This window comes from Hyperolius riggenbachi, chromosome 2, assembly GCF_040937935.1.
Source record: "Hyperolius riggenbachi isolate aHypRig1 chromosome 2, aHypRig1.pri, whole genome shotgun sequence".
Taxonomy (NCBI): domain Eukaryota; kingdom Metazoa; phylum Chordata; class Amphibia; order Anura; family Hyperoliidae; genus Hyperolius; species Hyperolius riggenbachi.
Window position 1 is genome coordinate 476,398,315 of NC_090647.1, and position 19,242 is coordinate 476,417,556.

General features: G+C 41.8%; 1 protein-coding gene across 1 annotated transcript in view; it reads left to right on the top strand.

The window, feature by feature from the left end:
• COL26A1 (collagen type XXVI alpha 1 chain) overlaps nt 1-17,782 on the top strand; it is a 540,454-nt gene extending 522,672 nt beyond the window's left edge. The window contains exons 9-15 of the mRNA XM_068265988.1: nt 808-900; nt 2,807-2,859; nt 4,328-4,390; nt 6,619-6,663; nt 9,194-9,238; nt 13,619-13,703; nt 17,411-17,782. Of these exons, the coding sequence (XP_068122089.1) occupies nt 808-900; nt 2,807-2,859; nt 4,328-4,390; nt 6,619-6,663; nt 9,194-9,238; nt 13,619-13,703; nt 17,411-17,559 (533 nt within the window). The 3' untranslated portion in view covers nt 17,560-17,782. The remainder of the gene's footprint in view (nt 1-807; nt 901-2,806; nt 2,860-4,327; nt 4,391-6,618; nt 6,664-9,193; nt 9,239-13,618; nt 13,704-17,410) is intronic.
• Nucleotides 17,783-19,242: the final 1,460 nt, after the last annotated feature.

Consider the following 19,242-nt stretch of genomic DNA (forward strand, 5'->3'; position numbering starts at 1 on the left):
CTCCTTCAATTGTTCCACTAGCTTTTTCATACTTTAGAATCTTATCAGTATTATTAGTCAGTGAGTGGCCCCCAATATAGGTAGCTAGAGGGTGCCCCTCCCCCTCCATTATGGGTAACCAGATAGTGTGCGCCCCACAATATCTATTGGATATAGACCCTCCAGAATAGGTAGCTAGAGAGTGCCCCCCCTCCCCAGTATAGGTAACAGAGTACACACCCATTATAGGTAGGCAGAGAGGCCCCTCAGTATAGGCAGCTAGAGAGTGCCCGCTCACCCCCCCCCCCCCCCATATAGGTAGCCAGACAGTGCATTTTAACATAGGCAGCCAGAGAGTGTGCCCCCAGTACAGGAAGCCAGAGAGGGCTCCCCCAGTACAGGGAGCTAGAGAGGAATGCCCCCCAGTATGGGTAGCCAGAATGGCCTCCCCTCTTCAGTTTAGGTAGCTAGAAAGGGAAGGCGATAATATTACAATAGTTTTTTTACTCATGTTAAATTTGAGGAAATGGAATGACCTGAATGCAAAAACCACAGCTGTGCCCTAGAAAGCCAACTGCCATGTCACAGGAAGTGAGGGACCACTATTGTATCATGGGAGCCTGAGTAACCACAGCCACATTCAGGAGGCTCATTGACCATAGACACATCACTGATGCCGACCCCCCCCTCCCCCCCCCCCACCCCATATGTTAGAGGATGCCTGTTATAATTTCTGGAGCGATCTTTACAGTTTCTTTGGTTTTTAGGTTTTTCTACTTTGTTCTGTATCTTATTACTACACATTTTGTATGTCTTATCTTCTTGTAGATGGTGATCCACATTTAATATCCACAATCACAGACACAATAATGTCTGGACTTCCAGGACCTCGAGGACCACCAGGCCCTAACGGACACCCTGGTATTTGTAGCATATGCTTGTACTGTATAATAACAGATATCTATTGAGCTAGGCTGGCTTTTATATGATGTCATAGGCAGAAAATATTAAGCATTAATATTATATAATATAATATTATACAGTATAATATATAATAAGAATTAGATTTAAGCAAACATTTAAAGAAAATGACAGGTCTTCATAACAGCACACTATGAATGAGCCTGGGGACTCTGTCTTCTATGCTATATTTGATTCATGAGCAAGGTGGCAAGGGGTTGTGAACAAAAAAAAACTTTTGTTCAGGTTAAAAAATCTATATATAGTAATATAGCAGGCAAGCTGTTTATTCTGAATACAGAAAAAAGTACTTTGTAAACATTGTCCTAGACAAAAATATTAGGGTGACATGTTTATAAAACATCCATGCATGTCTTAATCCCTTACCACCATGCAAGTATGGACTGGCAAGGAAGGCAGATCCCCTGCAATAATAGCAACCAATATGACTCTTAACATTAAGCAGTACATTGCAAAGGGGGAGGGGTGGAAAATCTTCCCCTTTTTGAAAGCAGCCATATCCCAATATTAAGGAGAACCTGAGGTGGGTACACAAAATTTAAAAAACTATGCTACCTGATCCGGGGGGCTGGGCGGATCAGGTAGCCACCATCCATGCCGCTCCGTTGCACCGCATCTCCTGAGTTTCACTCTTGTGACCTCAGGAGTCAACACGCTGGAAGGAAAGCATGCAGCTCTCTCAGCATTTAGGGAGGCGGGGGAGTGTGACCAGTGAGAGAGAGCTCCGGAATAGTGACAATCATTGCGGCGGAGGGGAGGCAGAGGGGGGAGGGGGCAGTGGGAGGCCCTGCAGCAGGGAACATGCCTCTGTGTCCCATCTGACCCCGCAGCACGGCATCAGGTACACTTTAAGTACAAGGGTGCTTTTCCCCTCCTCCCTGTGTTTCACTGAGATGAGGAGGCAATATGGTGGAATCTGGGTACCCTCAGTATTATGGACAGCCAAGATGTCTCCCCTAACTAGGCAAATGATTAAAAGGGTCATTTATGACCCCTTACCTATTTATTACAAAGGGTTCCCTGTATTTCCTTTATTAAAATCAAGTGTCATAATATGCATTTATTTTCCTAAAAATCTTTAATTATTTACTTATTTCTTCCTATGTAACGCTTCTATCTTGCTTGAAGAATGCCACTACTGATGTCCTCTTTTATCACTTCTCTGACAAACACTGGTTGGGAACTCCAGCACTGATATACAGTATCTGGATTTCCCATCGGTATTGTTGCTGTTCAAATCAGAGCTTCCTGCTTCAGAAACCCAGATTACGTCACACAGCACACTTCAGAACCTAAGGAAAAAGAGAGTGCATTTCACAAGACTCCATTGCTTCCTCCGTCTGGCTTGGAAGGTGTAAGTACCAGAGTCATGTGAAGGTTGGTGTGGACCCCAATCACATAAACTTGGCCTGCCCCTCTCCACTGCCTGAGGTTCTGAAGTGTGTTGTGCAGTGTATTCCAGGTTTCCAAAGTAGAAAACCCAGATTCCAACAGCATCATTTCTGCACCTTTTCCTCCAGCAACAAATTCAGCTAAGCCCAGGCACTAGATAATTCATAACATTTCCAATGTAGCTTACTTGAATTCCCTACCAGGTATCCTTATTGGTTTATTGGTACGTGCTTGCATAGTTTTAGAAAGATTTCCAGGTATCATAATGCATGGCCATTACGCATTGTTTAATAAGGCACTGATCACATTTTTTACAAAATAAACTAACATTTTCTAGTATATGTAGGAGTTTTATTTGTTTAAGTTTTTTTCTGTAAAATTGACCCTTGTTTATTGTATGGCCACAGTAAAACTATGTAATAAAAATAAAAAGTATTTTTATCTTTTTTCCCAGGAATTCCAGGACCTAGAGGACCCGTTGGGCCAATGGGTATCCCAGGACCACAGGTAAGGCTATATAAAACACTGAGAACTTTAGGTAGATTCTTACAGAAGATATATAAAGGGGTAGTGCTGTAATGCAACTCCAATCTGTGTAAGTTGGATTTGATGTATTGAGGTATGTGTAAAGAATGCAGAAGTGGAGCATGAAGTGGGTAAAAAGGCTCCGTAAATTATCTCTAATAGTGGTTATTAACATTACCACCTATGACGGTGCCAAAAATATTGGAGGGTATGGTTAGGATTCTTTAGGGTTAGGTGCAGGCGGGTGGGACCTTAGTGTTAGGTGTTGGGGGGGTGTGCTTTAAGGTTATGCACCCCCAGGTGGGTTTTAGTTTTAAGCAGTGCAAGGAGTACTTTGGGTTAGGCAACGCCAGGAGGGATTGGCTATAGCAGTGTTGTGTTAAGGTTAGGTTAGGTCATAGTATATCAGCAAAGATAACTGATATTTCACTATTGGAATTAACTAGTAGAATATCAGTAATGTTACTGATATTTTACTAGTGATTATCTCTGGCACCCTGCCACCCTTTTTACCGCAGGCCCTTTTTACACATACTCGTGCAGCGCTTGCTCAAAGGAACTAAGATGTTTGTTTATTTTTTTACTAATATTTATCTTTTTTTTTTATAAATATGTGTATTTTTTTCCCACCCCCCGTCCCTTCCTCCCCTGGCCAACCTATCACAGTGATCGGCTGTGATAGGCTTTAGCCTATCACTGCCGATCACTCCTGTGTCCCACAGGGGGACAGCCGTGTGACACAGCGCTGCTGTAGATCGCAGCACTGTACATGCTAATTAGACAGCGGTTTTGCCATATAACAGTCTCCGGGCGGCAAGTTTTACACCCCTCTCCCCAAGTACTCTATACAAAACAATTGATGCCACACACCAAAACATGTCAATGGCAACCAGTGTCAGAGGTGCAAGAAGGGGATGGGGAACAGTTTGTTGATCATTATTATCATTCAAAGAATTTATAGAAGTGATCATTACAAGCAGAGGACCAATAAAGAGCTAATACTGTGCTTGAGTGAGGGCCCTACTGAGACCTATGCAACCCCTATTGCTACACCCCTGCTAACACTATTCATATGAATATGGCAAACACCTCCAAGACATACTTCAAAAAATAAAATATGACACTGCATTTTGTTCTCCTCCTCTGCCAATTTCACATTGCTCATACATAATTTCTTATGGTGTTTACATGGTTAGCTGTTTCGCATAGGGCCATAGGGTTGAAATCCATGAGCAGTGCTGTTCCTAGACATGTGTCTTGGTCACCACCAAGTGGACAAGGCACACATTGCAACTCTTCATTGTGGAATTGCATTCCATGCTGCATTCCATGCAGAAGCCCAGCAACCATGGAGGATGGAGCAGGGAGCAGACAGCTCTGTATAAACTTGGACAATGGAGGAGCAGTTAATTCTGAAATGTGTTGTATTCCTATGTTCTTCATTTCTTAGGGTAAGCCAGGACTTCATGGGCATCCAGGAGCAAAAGGTCAGAAGGGCGAACAAGGAGATAAAGTAAGTGAATCTACCCCAAATTTATTTTAGTTTGGAAGATTGTGAATTGGGAGAGACCAGTTTGTATTATGAATGCTTCATACCTGCATTGACTTCAGTTTCTGCACCAAGTACTGTAGGCTCCTTTGCAAAACATGTACATTAACTTGGGCACCTGCTTTGAGAAACCACCATACATAATATGAGGTTCCTCACACAGTGTTAGTTGTTCATTGTCTTTAGTCTACACAGCGCCACAGAAGGTGATGACTCTATTTAAATAATGTCATAATACTAATAGTGTTGTCCATCCTCATTCGTTTAGTCAACTCCATCTCTTCGAGACAATATATACTTCAGCACACCAGATGTCTATGGCAATCACTGCCTCTTTCACCTGTTGCATAGGCATGTTCATGGCTTTGCAAATGCTGTCTATCCATATTAGTCTCTGTTGTCCTCTTGAGAAGAGCTCAACCAGTCAAAGGTTGTCTTTAAATCCTTATTAAACCTTTGTATTGACTGTGATACCTGCATGTGTCCAGATGGGGATAGCAAATTAATCCATCATGTTGGAACTCATCAGCTAATTGTGCTGAGTCTTGTTCAGTGGTGGTGCCGCCAATTCCCAGGATACTATTGTCTGCAAGCTCATTAACTGCTTCAAAATACTAATCCGGCACAACAAGCACATGGACTGGGAACTGGATAGGAAGAGGGACAGAATAAATGTGGCCTTGCTAGGTTTCTAACTATCTGCATACGACCCTCTGCAATGGCTGGTAAATCACGCAGTAGGTGAGGCAACTGGCCAAATGAGCGGATTATAAAAGAAAAAAAATCACTTGGCTCTACTGAATTGCAATAGACACTTTTCATAAGGGGGTTATGTTATAGTGCTTTATAGCATTTTCCTTAAAATAATATCAATCACTCTGTAGATATTTTTCTCCTATACTTGGTCACAGATTGACTGATGCCAGCCTGATTAGCCCCTAGTCTCCACTTCTTGATTATGGCATAAGTTAGGAAGTATCCTGCAGTCCACCGCAATACACCAGAAAATATGAATCAAATCTCAGCTGAAATGTGAAACATCTTGTTACTGCTACTCTGAAAAGGTTTGCACTGTACAATACAGAACATGACTAAGCACCTCCTGCCAAACTGATCTAGATTGCATGCCTCTCTAATTTCTACTACTCATCGGTTCCAGGGGAAAAACAAACCCGAATTACAAAAAAAAAGGCCAACATATTCAGTGGAAACAATGAAAATGCTATTTTGGATTTTGAGAAAATATTTGCGAAAATACATTGTATTGTCGCAAAATGGTCACACAAAACAAATTCTCACAAATTTGTTAAAAACCTAAAAAAAATTAGTTTTACTTTGAAATTTCATGAAAAGCATGGAGTCAATTATTTTTTAACGCGAAGATTCGCAAAAAATGCAAACTTATTACAAAATTATTTTCAATGACATTTTTGCTCAAAAATCAAATTGAACATTATTTTTGTGAAAATTATTGCAAAAAGAATATCAACATTTTTGTTAATCTTTAAAATATAAAAAACGAGTATTGGCATGACAAAACATAACTTCCAGAGACAAATTAATGAATGGTAGAAGAAAAAAAAGATTTGTTGACGCACCAACAACATGTTTTGTCTGTTCCCACCTTATCGGGACAAATGGTTTACAACCGATAATATTATCAGTATTATCATTACTTTACTTTACCTGCTGAAGTGGGGGAAAACCATAAAACATGTTTGCTCACAAATAAATTCTTTATTTTACCATTCATTGGTTTTTCAAAATTATGCTCCTTTTTACATTTATATTTTTAAATATTTTTCCCTACAGTTTCCTCTCATGGTTTAGTTTTAGCTTATCCCCTTGAGTTTTAGCCAGTTCACTTATGTTCACCTTGGATCTTTTAAGGGTTTGCCCAATGTTTTTTTTCCCTTTATGATTTTATGTTTTTGAGTGCATTCTTTATGAAATTTTTAGATTGCGATTTTGGGTGCATACCAATGAAATCCATTTATATAAGAATGCATCTAATTAACTTCAGAATTGCATACGATTTTTGCAAAACGAACACAGTTTATCTGCGTTCCCACTGAATGACATTAAATGCAAATCGCACACAGAAAACAGGCAGTTTAGCAAAGTGTGTATTTAGAAAATGAATTGTTATGCTAAAACCTAATATATACTGTACAAACCTTTCTGTTGATTAGGGAGAGCCCGGATTTCGAGGCGAGCAAGGCCTTAGAGGTCTTCCTGTAAGTATAGAACCAGTTTTTATATCTTTTTTAGATTTTATTATTTTAATGTTCCAAATATATTTAAAGTTGCTCATTCATATTCTTCTTATTCTGATGCATACAGAAAAGTGTAAGACTGTAACAGGCATGAACCAATAATCCTGACATCTCCATATATAAGGCTGTACCATTATGGTACCAAATGCAAATAGGAGATAAAAATCAAGGACGCTGGCACTGCAGTCTGTGCACTTCTATGAGGGTGGGAGGGGGAGGGAGATGGCTGAGTCCACACAGTCGGGTAAGGATCGGTGAGTTCCCAGCGTGCTCAGGCAGCAGAGAATCTGCATCAACAAGGAAGGAGAAAAGCGCCGGCACTGCTGTCATACACAATTTATTTGTTCAAGTATAGGCAACATGTTGAAACATGCATACATGCAAAGTTACTTGGTGGAAACACATACCCAGGTGTGGATCGTAGCGGTGTGATGGTGGGTGCAGAGGGAGAGGAGCCTGACGGCCGTTTCGCGCTATGCGCTTCTACGGAGGCTGCAAGGGAAGGGGTGGGACGGGCAAACCTAAATACTTTCACTAGGGCTGCGTGTGGCGTCCTGCCGCTCCGAGACCCGCCCCTGTATCATCAAACATCGCTCCGTATGCGCGGCTAGGTCACAGGAGCCGCCTGGAGCGAGTGACGTCAGGTACTTCCTGATAACACAGGCCTAAGTGGGAAACACTTGTATTAGGTTTCCTGGGCAACAATTGCAATCATAGGCTATATCGTAAGTCAGGAAGGTATGCTGCCATCTTGTGGCCAGCTGAAATATGCAGCTAAAACATGCCAAGCATGTAAAAGATAGTGTGGAAATATTGTTGAATCATTAAAAAAACCGACATAATCATATGTGCAATTGATTGAGTGTATATACATTTATGAATCCACATCTGCTCACTAAAAAGTGCTGGAATTGAGTCACTTGACACAATGTGGTATATTTAAGAGCCATTGCATGAATATGCATGGTACAATAAAATATGTGTGAACAAAAGTCACAAGTGGCTAATGTGCAAACCTGAAGTGATGATAACAAATGGTTAAAAACATCAATACTGGAATGGCGAGCACTAAAAGGAGGGGAAAAGGAACCCCAATGTTGTACGGACTAACTACCTCAAGGATGGCCTGGAATATATATATAAAACAGTATAAAAGGGGGGGGAGGGGAAACAGGGGATAATTACATCAATTCAGGGCCGGGCTAAATATTGCGGGCCCCCCTGAACACAGTGCATATAGCATACATATGTTAGGCAATTACATAGCATTAATAGTCCACAGCAACAGTACATAGGAGCAACGGTCTAAAGATCTCAAATCTGTGGATCCAAAAAACACGAAAGGTCAGTATGATCGTTCATGCCAAGTGGGCCCATCGCATCAGATCTAAGTATCATCCGCGCCTTTTCTCTCTTTAGAATTCTCTCTCTGTTGCCTCCACGTCTTGGGGGCAATACATGCATTAATCCTGCAAAAGTCAGTTTTGTGGAGTCTCCTTGGTGGGCTTCCCTGATATGGGTGATAACCTGAGTGGAGCCCTTGCCTGATTCAATAGAGTGAAAGTGTTCACGGAATCTCCTAGTCAGTGGCCTTGTCCCCTATATAGAATCTGCCACAGGGGCACCACAACGCATACACCACAAACGACGTTTGGCATGTGATAAAGTCCCGCGTGAAGCGCGAGATGGGACCCACTTGATGTCGAGAACCGGTGGCCATAAATTCACACGACACGCATCTGCCGCACCGGTGGTTCCCCTGTGGCAGATGGTCACTCAACCAGTTGCCATTCCTTTGCGAGATAAACTCGCTCCTACTGATTTTGGAACCAATGGTTGGGGCCTTCCTATAGGAGAAAAGAGGTCCTCCCTTAACTAGAGGTTTCAAGTTGGGATCCCCAAGGAGAATGTCCCAGTTTTTCTTCGTAATTTCCTTTAATTTGCTAGCCATGGGGGAGTATTCGAATGTGAATGGGACCTGACCCCCACTAAGGGGCTTCTTCTTCTGTTTGTGTCTTGTTAGGAGGTCCCATTATGGTACCACCTTGAGGCATGAGTCAGTTACTGTATACTAATTGAGTGTAGAAACCCAAAAGACTGCAGTAATTAATAAGTAATATAACTGAATCATTTGGTGCATACAGAACATAACTGTAAGACTGTGACAGGTATAAATCCATATTCATGATATTTCCATATATTAGGTTGTACCACTTTTTGTACCACCTTGAGGCATAAGCAAAAATGTGTACGCTATTCAAGTGCAGACTTCCAGAAAACCAAAATAGTTTAACTGGCAATATAACCAGAGGTAATACTTTTAACAGATGTGGAAATGAATGCAAGCTTTCAAGGCATAAGGACACTTCCTCTGGCATACAAAAGTATAACCCAACTTTATTAATTAATGTATGTTTCACAATATTTAATCAATACATTACTTCCATATATAGACTTATTATTCATACCATACTGCTTTTTATTTTATTAGGGTGAACCTGGTTTGAAAGGAGAAGAAGGAAATAAAGGAGAAGATGTAAGTTACTTTTTGGGATGTATTTTGGCACATGCTATCAGATTATTCCCCCACAGATTTTATATTTTTGTAGACTTTAGTGGAATAATTTCAGTTTTGTATTCTATTACATGCTGTGACCATGTCTATTAGTAGATTGTGTATGAAAATATGGTGAATGTATTAAGGATTGAGACTTAAGAGTTGATCATCAGGGCTAAGGTGGCAATACATGATGCAATCAAATCAATTTATTTTCCCATTTTTGAGCAGCTGTATAAGAAATCTTAAATAAACTTTTTTTTCAATCAAGAAAAAAAAACATTTTTTTCAATAAAACTCTGATTAGATCAGAATCAGAATCAGAATCACTTTATTTCGCCAAGAACAGCAGGAGCTGTAATCGGAATTAGTTGTGGTTCACATGGCATAGACAGAGTATAAGACAGAAGCACAGCACGTACAATTTAAAATGCAGTAATCAGTTCATATCGTCCATTTCACTGCTGTGCAAATACAGCCCAGTAAAAATCACCATAATAATAATAATAATGATGTTAATAATAATAATAATAAGGATGCAGGTAGTAGCCCCGAGTCTATCTGGATAGGCCAGGCAGGCAGCAGCGGGGACCGGTTGATCGACCCAGCTAGAGCGCGATGGTATGCGAGCCTGTCAGGGGGAGGTTGGAGTTCAGTAACCGGACAGCTTGGGGGAAGAAGGTGTTCTTCCGCCTGGTGGTTCTGGATGGTATGGCCCTGTAGCGCCCTTCAGTTGGCACAGGAAGAACAGCCTCTGCTGAGATTTCTTCTGGATTTTGGTGGTGTTTTATTCCCACTTCAGCTTGTTAGTGAGCGTTGTGCCGAGGAACTGAACAGATGTCATCTTAGAGATTTCTGTACCCCCAATGTGGACAGGTGGGAGGGGGGTAGGGTTCCTCCTGAAATCTACCACTAGTTCAACAGTCTTTGCTGCATTGAGGACTAGGTTGTTGTCTTTGCACCAGTTGCATATTCTCTCGACTTCGCTGCGGTACTCCTGCTCCCCGTTGCTACCAATAAGGTCGATGATAGTGGTGTTGTCTGCAAATTTGATGACTTTCACTGAGTCAGCGAATGAGATGCAGTTATTGGAATAGAGGGAGAACAGTAGAGGTGACAGAACGCAGCCTTGTGGAGCCCCCGTGTTGGTGGTTCGAACGCTGGAGAGGTGGTTGCCGAGCTTCACCTGTTGCGTTCTGTTAGTCAGAAAGTTATTGATCCATGCACGAAGAATGGGGTCAACTCTGAGCTGCGACAGATTGGTCGAGCAAGATTTCTGGGCAGATCGTGTTGAACGCTGAGCTAAAATCCAGGAACAGGATCCGAGCGTAGGAGGCAGAGCTGTCTAGATGCTCAGTGATGTATGCCACGCTGGCATTGATGGCATCTTCCACGGATCTGTTAGCCCAATAAGCAAATTGGAGTGGATCTAAAAGGGCGTCCGTGGACCTCTTCAGGTGGGCAAGAACCAACCGCTCGAGGAGTTTCATGATGTTCGAGGAAAAGGCCACTGGTCGGAAGTTTTTGTGCTCGGTACTGCCTGTTTTTTTTGGGACTGGTACAATTATAGACTTCTTAAAGCAGGAGGGGACTATACCATCCGGTAAGAACTGCTTAAATAAGGAGGTGAGCACAGGGGCAAGCTGATCAGCGCAGGATTGCAGACAGGTAGACGACACTCCATCTGGGCCGGAGGATTTCCTGGGGTTCAACTTATGGAGGTGCCGGAGTACCTCTGATTCCAGAACAGCAACAGGAGCCAGGGCGGTGAGTTCACCTGAAGGGGGGGGGGGGGGGCCCAAAGTCGATGCTGTTTGGCCCACGGGCTGGTTGGGATTAGGGATGCTCATTCGGATTCCGCGGAAATGCAATTTCCGAAATTCTGATCGGAAATTGCATTTCCGCATCGGAATGCGGAAATCGGTAATTGTAGTGTGGTAGGCGGATTTCCGCCGGAAATCGCGGAAATTTCCGACGGAAATCGCGGAAATTCCACCCGACTTTAACATTGATTTTCTCAAAAACTATAAGGTCTTTTTGAAAATCTGCATCTGCCTATTTTCTGCATTTTACATTACAGTAAAAATCCGCCGACTTTAGCGGTTAATAGAAAAGCCTCCTTAAGTCCTAGAAACACAAAATTTTAAGGGTTTATTAAACTGAATCTTGTGAACAAGATGCAAAAAAACATTTCAAAAAGACCTTATAGTTTTTGAGAAAATCGATGTTAAAGTTGGGCGCAATTTCCGCGATTTGCGGCGGAAATTCCGCATTGGAATGCGGAAATTGGTAGCGGAAGGCGGAATCGGTAATTTGGCAATGGCGGAATGCAGATTTACCGTGGAATCGGAAATTGGCATTCCGACCATCCCTAGTTGGGATGATGCTCAAATTTGCAGTAGAACTCGTTGAGCTCCTCTGCCAGTCGAGGGCTCGGGGTCGCCGTTTGGGGTACTGGTTTGAAGTTCGTGGCTGCTCTCGGACCCTTCCATACCTCCCGTGTGTTTGATGACTGGAGGCAGAGCCTCAGTTTATCGGCGTAGGCCCACTTCGCAGATCGCAGTTCTTTTTTCAGGGCATACCTGGCCTCTCTGAATTCCTCTGAGGAGCCAGACCTGTGCGCTTCCTCTTTGCATTTCCAAAGTCGGCGAAGCCTGTCGTTGAACCAAGGCTTGTTATTGGGGTAGACTCTGAAGGTCTTGGATGGGATGCACGTTTCTTCACAGAAGCTAATGTAGGAGGTGACGTTCTCGGCCCATTCATCAAGGGTAGGAGCCTCCAGAGTCGTCCAGTCGGTGGTTTCAAAGCACGCTTGGAGCTCCAGTTTGGAGCTCCAAGATGTGTTGGAAAAATTAGATAGAAAAATTTAGACAAGACAATATTTATAAAGTCAATACAGAAAAATTAGCAAATAATGTTTACAAAAATACTACAAATACAATTGTTTAAAAACAAATTTTTAAGGTGTAACTTGGTGACCAATCACTACTCTGTAGGGAGCTGCTTACCACATAATAGGTAGGACATTGTTACCCTACGGGCTGCCACCTAGCCTCATGGGGCTCTGCAACTACACTACTTGTAGACTTAGGTACTTATGGTTAGAGCTCCTTATTGATAGTCACGTTGGATTTTACCTTGCATAAGTGAACTTCTGGTTTATTCATATAAACGGAATTAGCATTATGATACAGTAGTCATTTACAAAAGATATTTGTTTGTACTTATTCCTAAACCATAAACACTAGCACCTTATATTGACCACCAACCCCATCCAATATTGTCTATGCTCAAATTGTTGGATATATCAAGTACGGTAACTCATGAAAATTTAACTTGTAATATGGGATTAGGGATTATCAATAAGATGCAAATAATTTCTTCTAACATTCAACTTTCATGTAAATGTTACGCAGCTTAAACTTGAACCCAAAAAATTGACAGGATGTTATTCTCTTGGTCCAACTACAAGCTGCATATAATCTACAGGAAATGTGAATGTCAAGAGATTTTGTTTGTATCTCATTGATCATATCTATGTGGGTATGGCATAGAACAGTGATGGCTAACCTTGGCACTCCAGCTGTGGTGGAACTACAAGTCCCATGAGGCATTGCAGGACTCTGACAGCTCTAAGCATAACTCGGGGAGGCAGAGGCATGATGGGATTTGTAGTTTTGTCACAGCTGGAGTGCCAAGGTTAGCCATCACTGGCATTGAAGATGCATTGAACTTCATGGATCAATAAAATAGACATTTTATTACACTTCATGGGGTAGCTAAACTCCAAGGTGTACCGTTTCTTATAACTGACTCTATAACTGAAGGTATAAAGCCTTATCTACACGGTGCAATTTTCCATCAGATCGACCGGTGATCTGATAAGAAACTGTATCCTGTGTAGACGTCCAAATTGTTTCTGATCAATTTTGCGATAGATTTTGCATTGATAAGTACCCAAAATCTATTGCAAAATCTATTGCAATCTGATTGGACCGATTGGAAATTATCGAATAGATCCGTCGATTTGACGGAAAATTGTACCATGTAGATGAGGCTTTACCTTTTTTTGCTACAACCCTGCAAGTTTTTACAAATTACAGAATTGCAGATCACAGCAAAAGGAAATAACCACAGCAAAAAAAACTAGTAAAGAAAATAACCTTCCCTTAAGGAGTAAATGGCATGAAGGGTGGGAAATGTAAAAATCCCCATGTGAATCGCAGAATAACAGCTTTGTCAGGTTTGGCTCTAGCTACCACTTCACCATCAATATTTTAAATAGTTGCCCTACTGCTTGCTTATTCCGTCAGTCAGCTCACGATCTAATAACATAGTAACATAGACTTTCTTCTGCAGGGAGAATCCATCCAGCAACTGCGAGAAGCTCTGAAAATTTTAGCAGAAAGAGTATTAATTTTGGAGCACATGATAGGAATACATGGTAAGAAAAGCTCTTATGGATAATATTTAAACGCATTTATTCTTAGTTCGTTATATCTCCCCATCAACTGTTACACTCAAAACTGTTTCGTTTGGGTGCCAGCAATTTTATATGCACTAAACACTGGTGTCCTATATTTCCTACTCTCAATTCATATAGTGCAACTGCTCTCTGGCTACTGCAGCTGATACCGGTGCATGGCTATACTGTAGTCAAATGCTGATGCCCAAACAACTTCATCCATTAAGCGGTACCTACCAGTTATTTCACCCTGGAGTCTATGGTGGCACTTAGATTTCCCTGCTTCCTAGATTAGCAACTCATAATGCCTGGGTGATTTTGTTATGTCTCCCAATGTGCAGAAGCTGCCCTGACACTTTGACTTGTTATCATTAGTGACAAAAGGAAGCACTCACTGGCTTTTTGTGGGTTCCCCAGAACTGCTCTTTTAATCAGATATATTGGCAGCTACTCCATAACAATTGTTTCCCTACTGAAAGGTATAATAAAATAATCGATTGTATTAAAGTGGTTTGAAACTCCGACATAACATTCAATAAAAATGTGTTTTCTTACTTTTTATTACTCAGATAGTTATTATATTTGCTTTTGTGCACATGTAATATTGTCTGTTTACAAATTACAAGTTTCCAAAGTGTAGTTTATCGTGCCCTAAAAGCTGCCATTGCATTTTATTCATACTGCTTTTTATTATATATTAACATCTTCTAATGAGCTAGTCGGAACTCTGTGTGTGTGTGAAGCACAGAGAGCTTCACAGAGAGCTCCTTTTCACTTGTTACACTGTGTTTGTTTACATTCCAATGTTTTACAATGTGTGTAAAGATACTGTTATCTCAAGTTTGGATGCGGACTTGAAGCTTAATAGCAGGACAACGTGCTTTGTTTAACCATTTCAGTGATGTTCTGCTTAAAAAAAAATTCTGGGATAGTAGCTTTCAAGCTGTGAGGAAAAGTAGAAATGCTGGCTTTTAGACCACTTTAACCTCCTTGGCGGTAACCCCGTGTGTGACACGGGGTAAGCCGCCGGAGGGTGCCGCTCAGGCCCTGCTGGGCCGATTTACTTAATTTTTTTTTTGCTGGACGCAGCTAGCACTTTGCTAGCTGCGCCAGCACCCCGATCGCCGCCGCCGCGCGCCCGATCGCCGCTATCCGGTGCGGCGCGCGGCCCCCCCCCCCCAGACCCCGAGCGCTGCCTGGCCAATCAGTGCCAGGCAGCGCCGAGGGGTGGATCGGGTCTCCCAATGACGTCCCGACGTCGCTGACGTCGGTGACGTCATCCCGCCCCGTCGCCATGGCGACGGGGGAAGCCCTCCAGGAAATCCCGTTCTTTGAACGGGATTTCCTGATCGCCTATCGCCGGAGGCGATCGGCGGGGCTGGGGGGATGCCGCTGAGCAGCGGCTATCATGTAGCGAGCCCTCGGCTCGCTACATGATAAAAAAAAAAAAAAATTAAAAAAAAACTGTTGCGCTTCCCCCTGGCGGTATTTTTCATACCGCCAAGGGGGTTAAAGTAAGTAATTCACTTGGTCCTTAGTAAAAAGTCAGTACAATTTCTGACTAGATGATATAAAAACCTACATACCTAAGGTGCCCATACATTACTCGATTCTCGTTTTCAATTGACCACTCAATTTGATCATTTTATCAGAATGGCAGTGAATCGATTATGTTCCATTCTGCTCTATTGATGGAAGTTGACCAATATCTGCCAAAATCAACAAATTTACTCAATCAAGCAGGATGGAAAATATTGATCGAAAAGGAAGTGTCTAAGGTTTACATGATTGCGATTGACATAGAATCGATTTTTGGTTTCAGAGCATGGAGGCACAACATCGTTCAGATTGGTTAGAAAAGGAGATAAACCAAAATCTCACTTGCAGTGTGTGGAACACTAGTCAATTTATTTTCAATCACCGACACTGTTTTCAATTGCTTAGTAAAGTTGATTGCTTAAAGGGACTCCGAGCAGTAAATAAAATCAAAATCTAAACTTACCTGGGGCTTTCTCCAGCCCACCGTAGGTCGGGAGGTCCTTCGGCGTCCTTCTGGCTCTTCTCCCAGTCCCTACTCAGAAATGGCTCCCGGCGACACTGGGCCCGAGTGTCGGGCTCCGTCTTCCGCAAAGATGATGTCAGTCGTCACCATGCCAGCCGCCTCGCGTCATCACGGTGGCCGGCATGACAGTATGGCACATTTCGATTAAACCGCGCATGAGGCGTACTGTCACGCCGGCCGCCCTGATGACGCGAGGCAGCCGGCGTGGTGACGAATGACGTCATCTTTGCGGAAGAAGGAGCCCGACACTCGGGCCCAGTGTCGCTGGGAGCTGCCGGGAGCCATTTCTGAGCAGGGCCTGGGAGAAGAGCCAGAAGGACGCCGAGCGACCTCCCTACCTACGGTGGGCTGGAGAAAGCCCCAGATAAGTTCAGATTTTGATTGTATTTACTGCTCGAAGTCCCTTTAAAGGACAACTGTAATGAGAAGGAGATGGAGGCTGCCATATTTATTTCCTTTTTAAAAATAGCAGTTGCCTGGCTATCCTGCTGATCCTCTGCCTCTAAAGGTGCATACACATGTCTGATTTTATGCCCGATTGCCGATCAAACCGGACATTTGAACGACTTGTCATTCAAACAAAAATGTGTTCAGACTCCTTGTACACACAGACAACAAAACATTTGAAATGCTAATTACAGCTAATTTACATGTCGTTTGACTTGTCAATGGACTATATAGAACAATAGACTAGATCAAATGACAGATCAAACGACTTGTTGTTTGAAAGTCTTTTAGTGTGAAACTAATAGACTTTCAAACAACAAGTCGTTTGTACACATGTCTGGACCTAACTGTCGTTTGAACAACAGTTAGTCCACGGATCCGCCAAGTGGATCAGTCAAAACTGCTGCTATCAGTCTAACTATTGTTCATACACACGCCAAAAGTCATTCAGAAATATCAGACGTGTGTGCTTACCTTAATACTTTTAGCTATAGACCCTGAGCAAGCATATACAGAATCAGGTGTTTCTGACAATATTGTCAGATCTGACAAGATTAGCTGCATGCTTGTTTCTAGTGTTATTCAAACACTACTGCCGCCAAATAGATCAACAAGTCTGCCAGGCAACTGCTATTGCTTAAAGAGTCTTTAACAAAATTTTCAGCATTATTTCTTCTATCCTATAAATTCCTATACCTGTTCTAATGTGCTCTGTCTTATTGCAGCCTTTCCTACTTGCACAGTGGCTGTGTTATCTCTGTTATATGATCTAATCTTCTCTTCTCTGTCGGCTGAGGCTGGAATGTGTGAAATGTGCTGCACTGCTTGTCATTGGCAGAAGCTATACACACCCTCTCCAAGCTTTGTATGAGACAGAGACTGAGCTACTCTCAAGTCTATCACACTCTAGTTAGAAGCCATGTCTTTTGTTTGTAAACACTGCCTAAAACTGGCAATTAGAAGCCAGGGTTGCAGCAGGGAGTGGCAGAAACAGCACAGAGGTGCCCAGGAGAACATAATGAATAGAATGGTATGCTTTTTATTGTAAGAATTGTAAAGTACAGATTCTCTTTAAAAGAAAATCAATATGGCAGCCTCCATATTCTTCTCACTTCAGTCGTCCTTTAATCTATCCACTCTTTGTGTATAACTTTTTTATCTCTTGTGTCTTTTTCAGATACAGTTGGCTTTGGGGAGACGGGCTCTGGCCAGGACCATTTGGGCTCTGCTAAAAACCTAAAACTGAAACGTGAACAGACACAACGATACCAAACATTTGATATCTTTTCATCACTGCTGGATGACAGTGAAACAAGTGAAAACTAATAATATGAACTTCATGGTTGCCTTATTGTGAAATCAGTACTCTTCAGCCCGTATGTCAAATCCAAGCTGTTTCTACTGCATAAAGAAGAATTCTGAGAGCTTTCAAGATGCTTCAACATGTCAAAGCCAGGAAGGGGACCAGATATCCTAATTTACTTCTTATTTCCTTATTACAGTCAGTTTAACATTTTTCTTTTAATAGGCTTATACAACAAGGCAGTAAAAAGAGCTCTGGTGCTTGTCTATATGTAACAACCAATTAGACATAATCTTTTAATTGACTTTACTAAAGTAAACTGAAAGATGATTGGTTGTTGTATGTTAATGTTCTTTCAGCATCATCCTCAATACCCTCTGCAAAGCCTTAAGGTCCGTACACACGCCGGACTTTAGGCAACGACGGGTCCGTTGTTGCCTCCAGCTGGGTGGGCGTGCCAGCGACAGTCCGGCGTGTGTACGCTCTGTCGTCAGACTGATACAAGTGTTTCTGAGCGATCCGCCCGGCGGATCGCTCAGAAACAGCCGTATCAGTCGGACGACAGAGCGTACACACGCCGGACTGTCGCTGGCACGCCCACCCAGCGGGAGGCAACGACGGACCCGTCGTTGCCTAAAGTCCGGCGTGTGTACGGACCTATACTGTGTATCTCAGGAAATAATCACATTGTACAATGCAGTTCTTCTTAAAATATTTGTGTTTTAGTAGATTCTGTGTTATTTCAGCCACTAATTGCTGCATTATCAACCATTTATATGTTTTGCTATTCACAGTTTATTTACTGTAAATTAGAATAATACGAATGATCAAATTGGTATTCATTTCTTTTTCTAGGCTTTACAAATAAACAACAAAATAATGGATTTTTTGCTAAATAATTATATACATGGTTCAGGAAAATGTATTGTAGCTTAAAGGGAATATGAAGTGAAAATAAACTTATGATATAAAGAATTATATGTGTAGTACAGCTAAGAAATAGAATATTAGTAGCAAAGTACAGAGTCTCATATTGCTTTCAGTACAGGAAGAGTTAAGAAACTTCAGTTGTTATCTGTGCAAAAGAGCTGCTCTGAGCTCTCCGACGCAACTTGGGTCGGAGACAGTTCTATTTTCTGAAGCACTTATACATCAAAAGAATCAGTAAGACACAGCACAGGTTTTACTGTAGGGGCGTTCAAAGGGTCATTCGCTCTGCTCTGTTTCATAGTTTAAAATATAGTATGTGGTTTGTAATTGCAAATCTGACTGAATGATGCAGTGTTATACTAAAAAAAGTATGTAACTGAAAATAAAAATATGAGACTGTTTTCTTTGCTAATGTTCTATTAATTATCTGTACTACACATCCAATTCATTATATCATTTTTTTTTTTTACTTCAGTATCACTTTAAATCTTTAAACTACTCGATGTGGAGCTTTGGTAAAGTACAATGTTTATTGTGTAATATGGATTATACGGTGCTTTCACTTCTTAGCAGATAATTTACTAATCTGCCGAGCACTCTCCAGAAAGCTAATGAGCCTTTACTGCAGTCATTTTCATCTCCAGAAGTTGTATAATTAGCCATGACATGTTAGATCAAATAAATCATATTTTTGTCTGTTTTCAACTGAAATATTTATGCCATTTGTATCAGTGGCATCTATATAATCGTCACATGTAGCATTGAAAGATAAAACA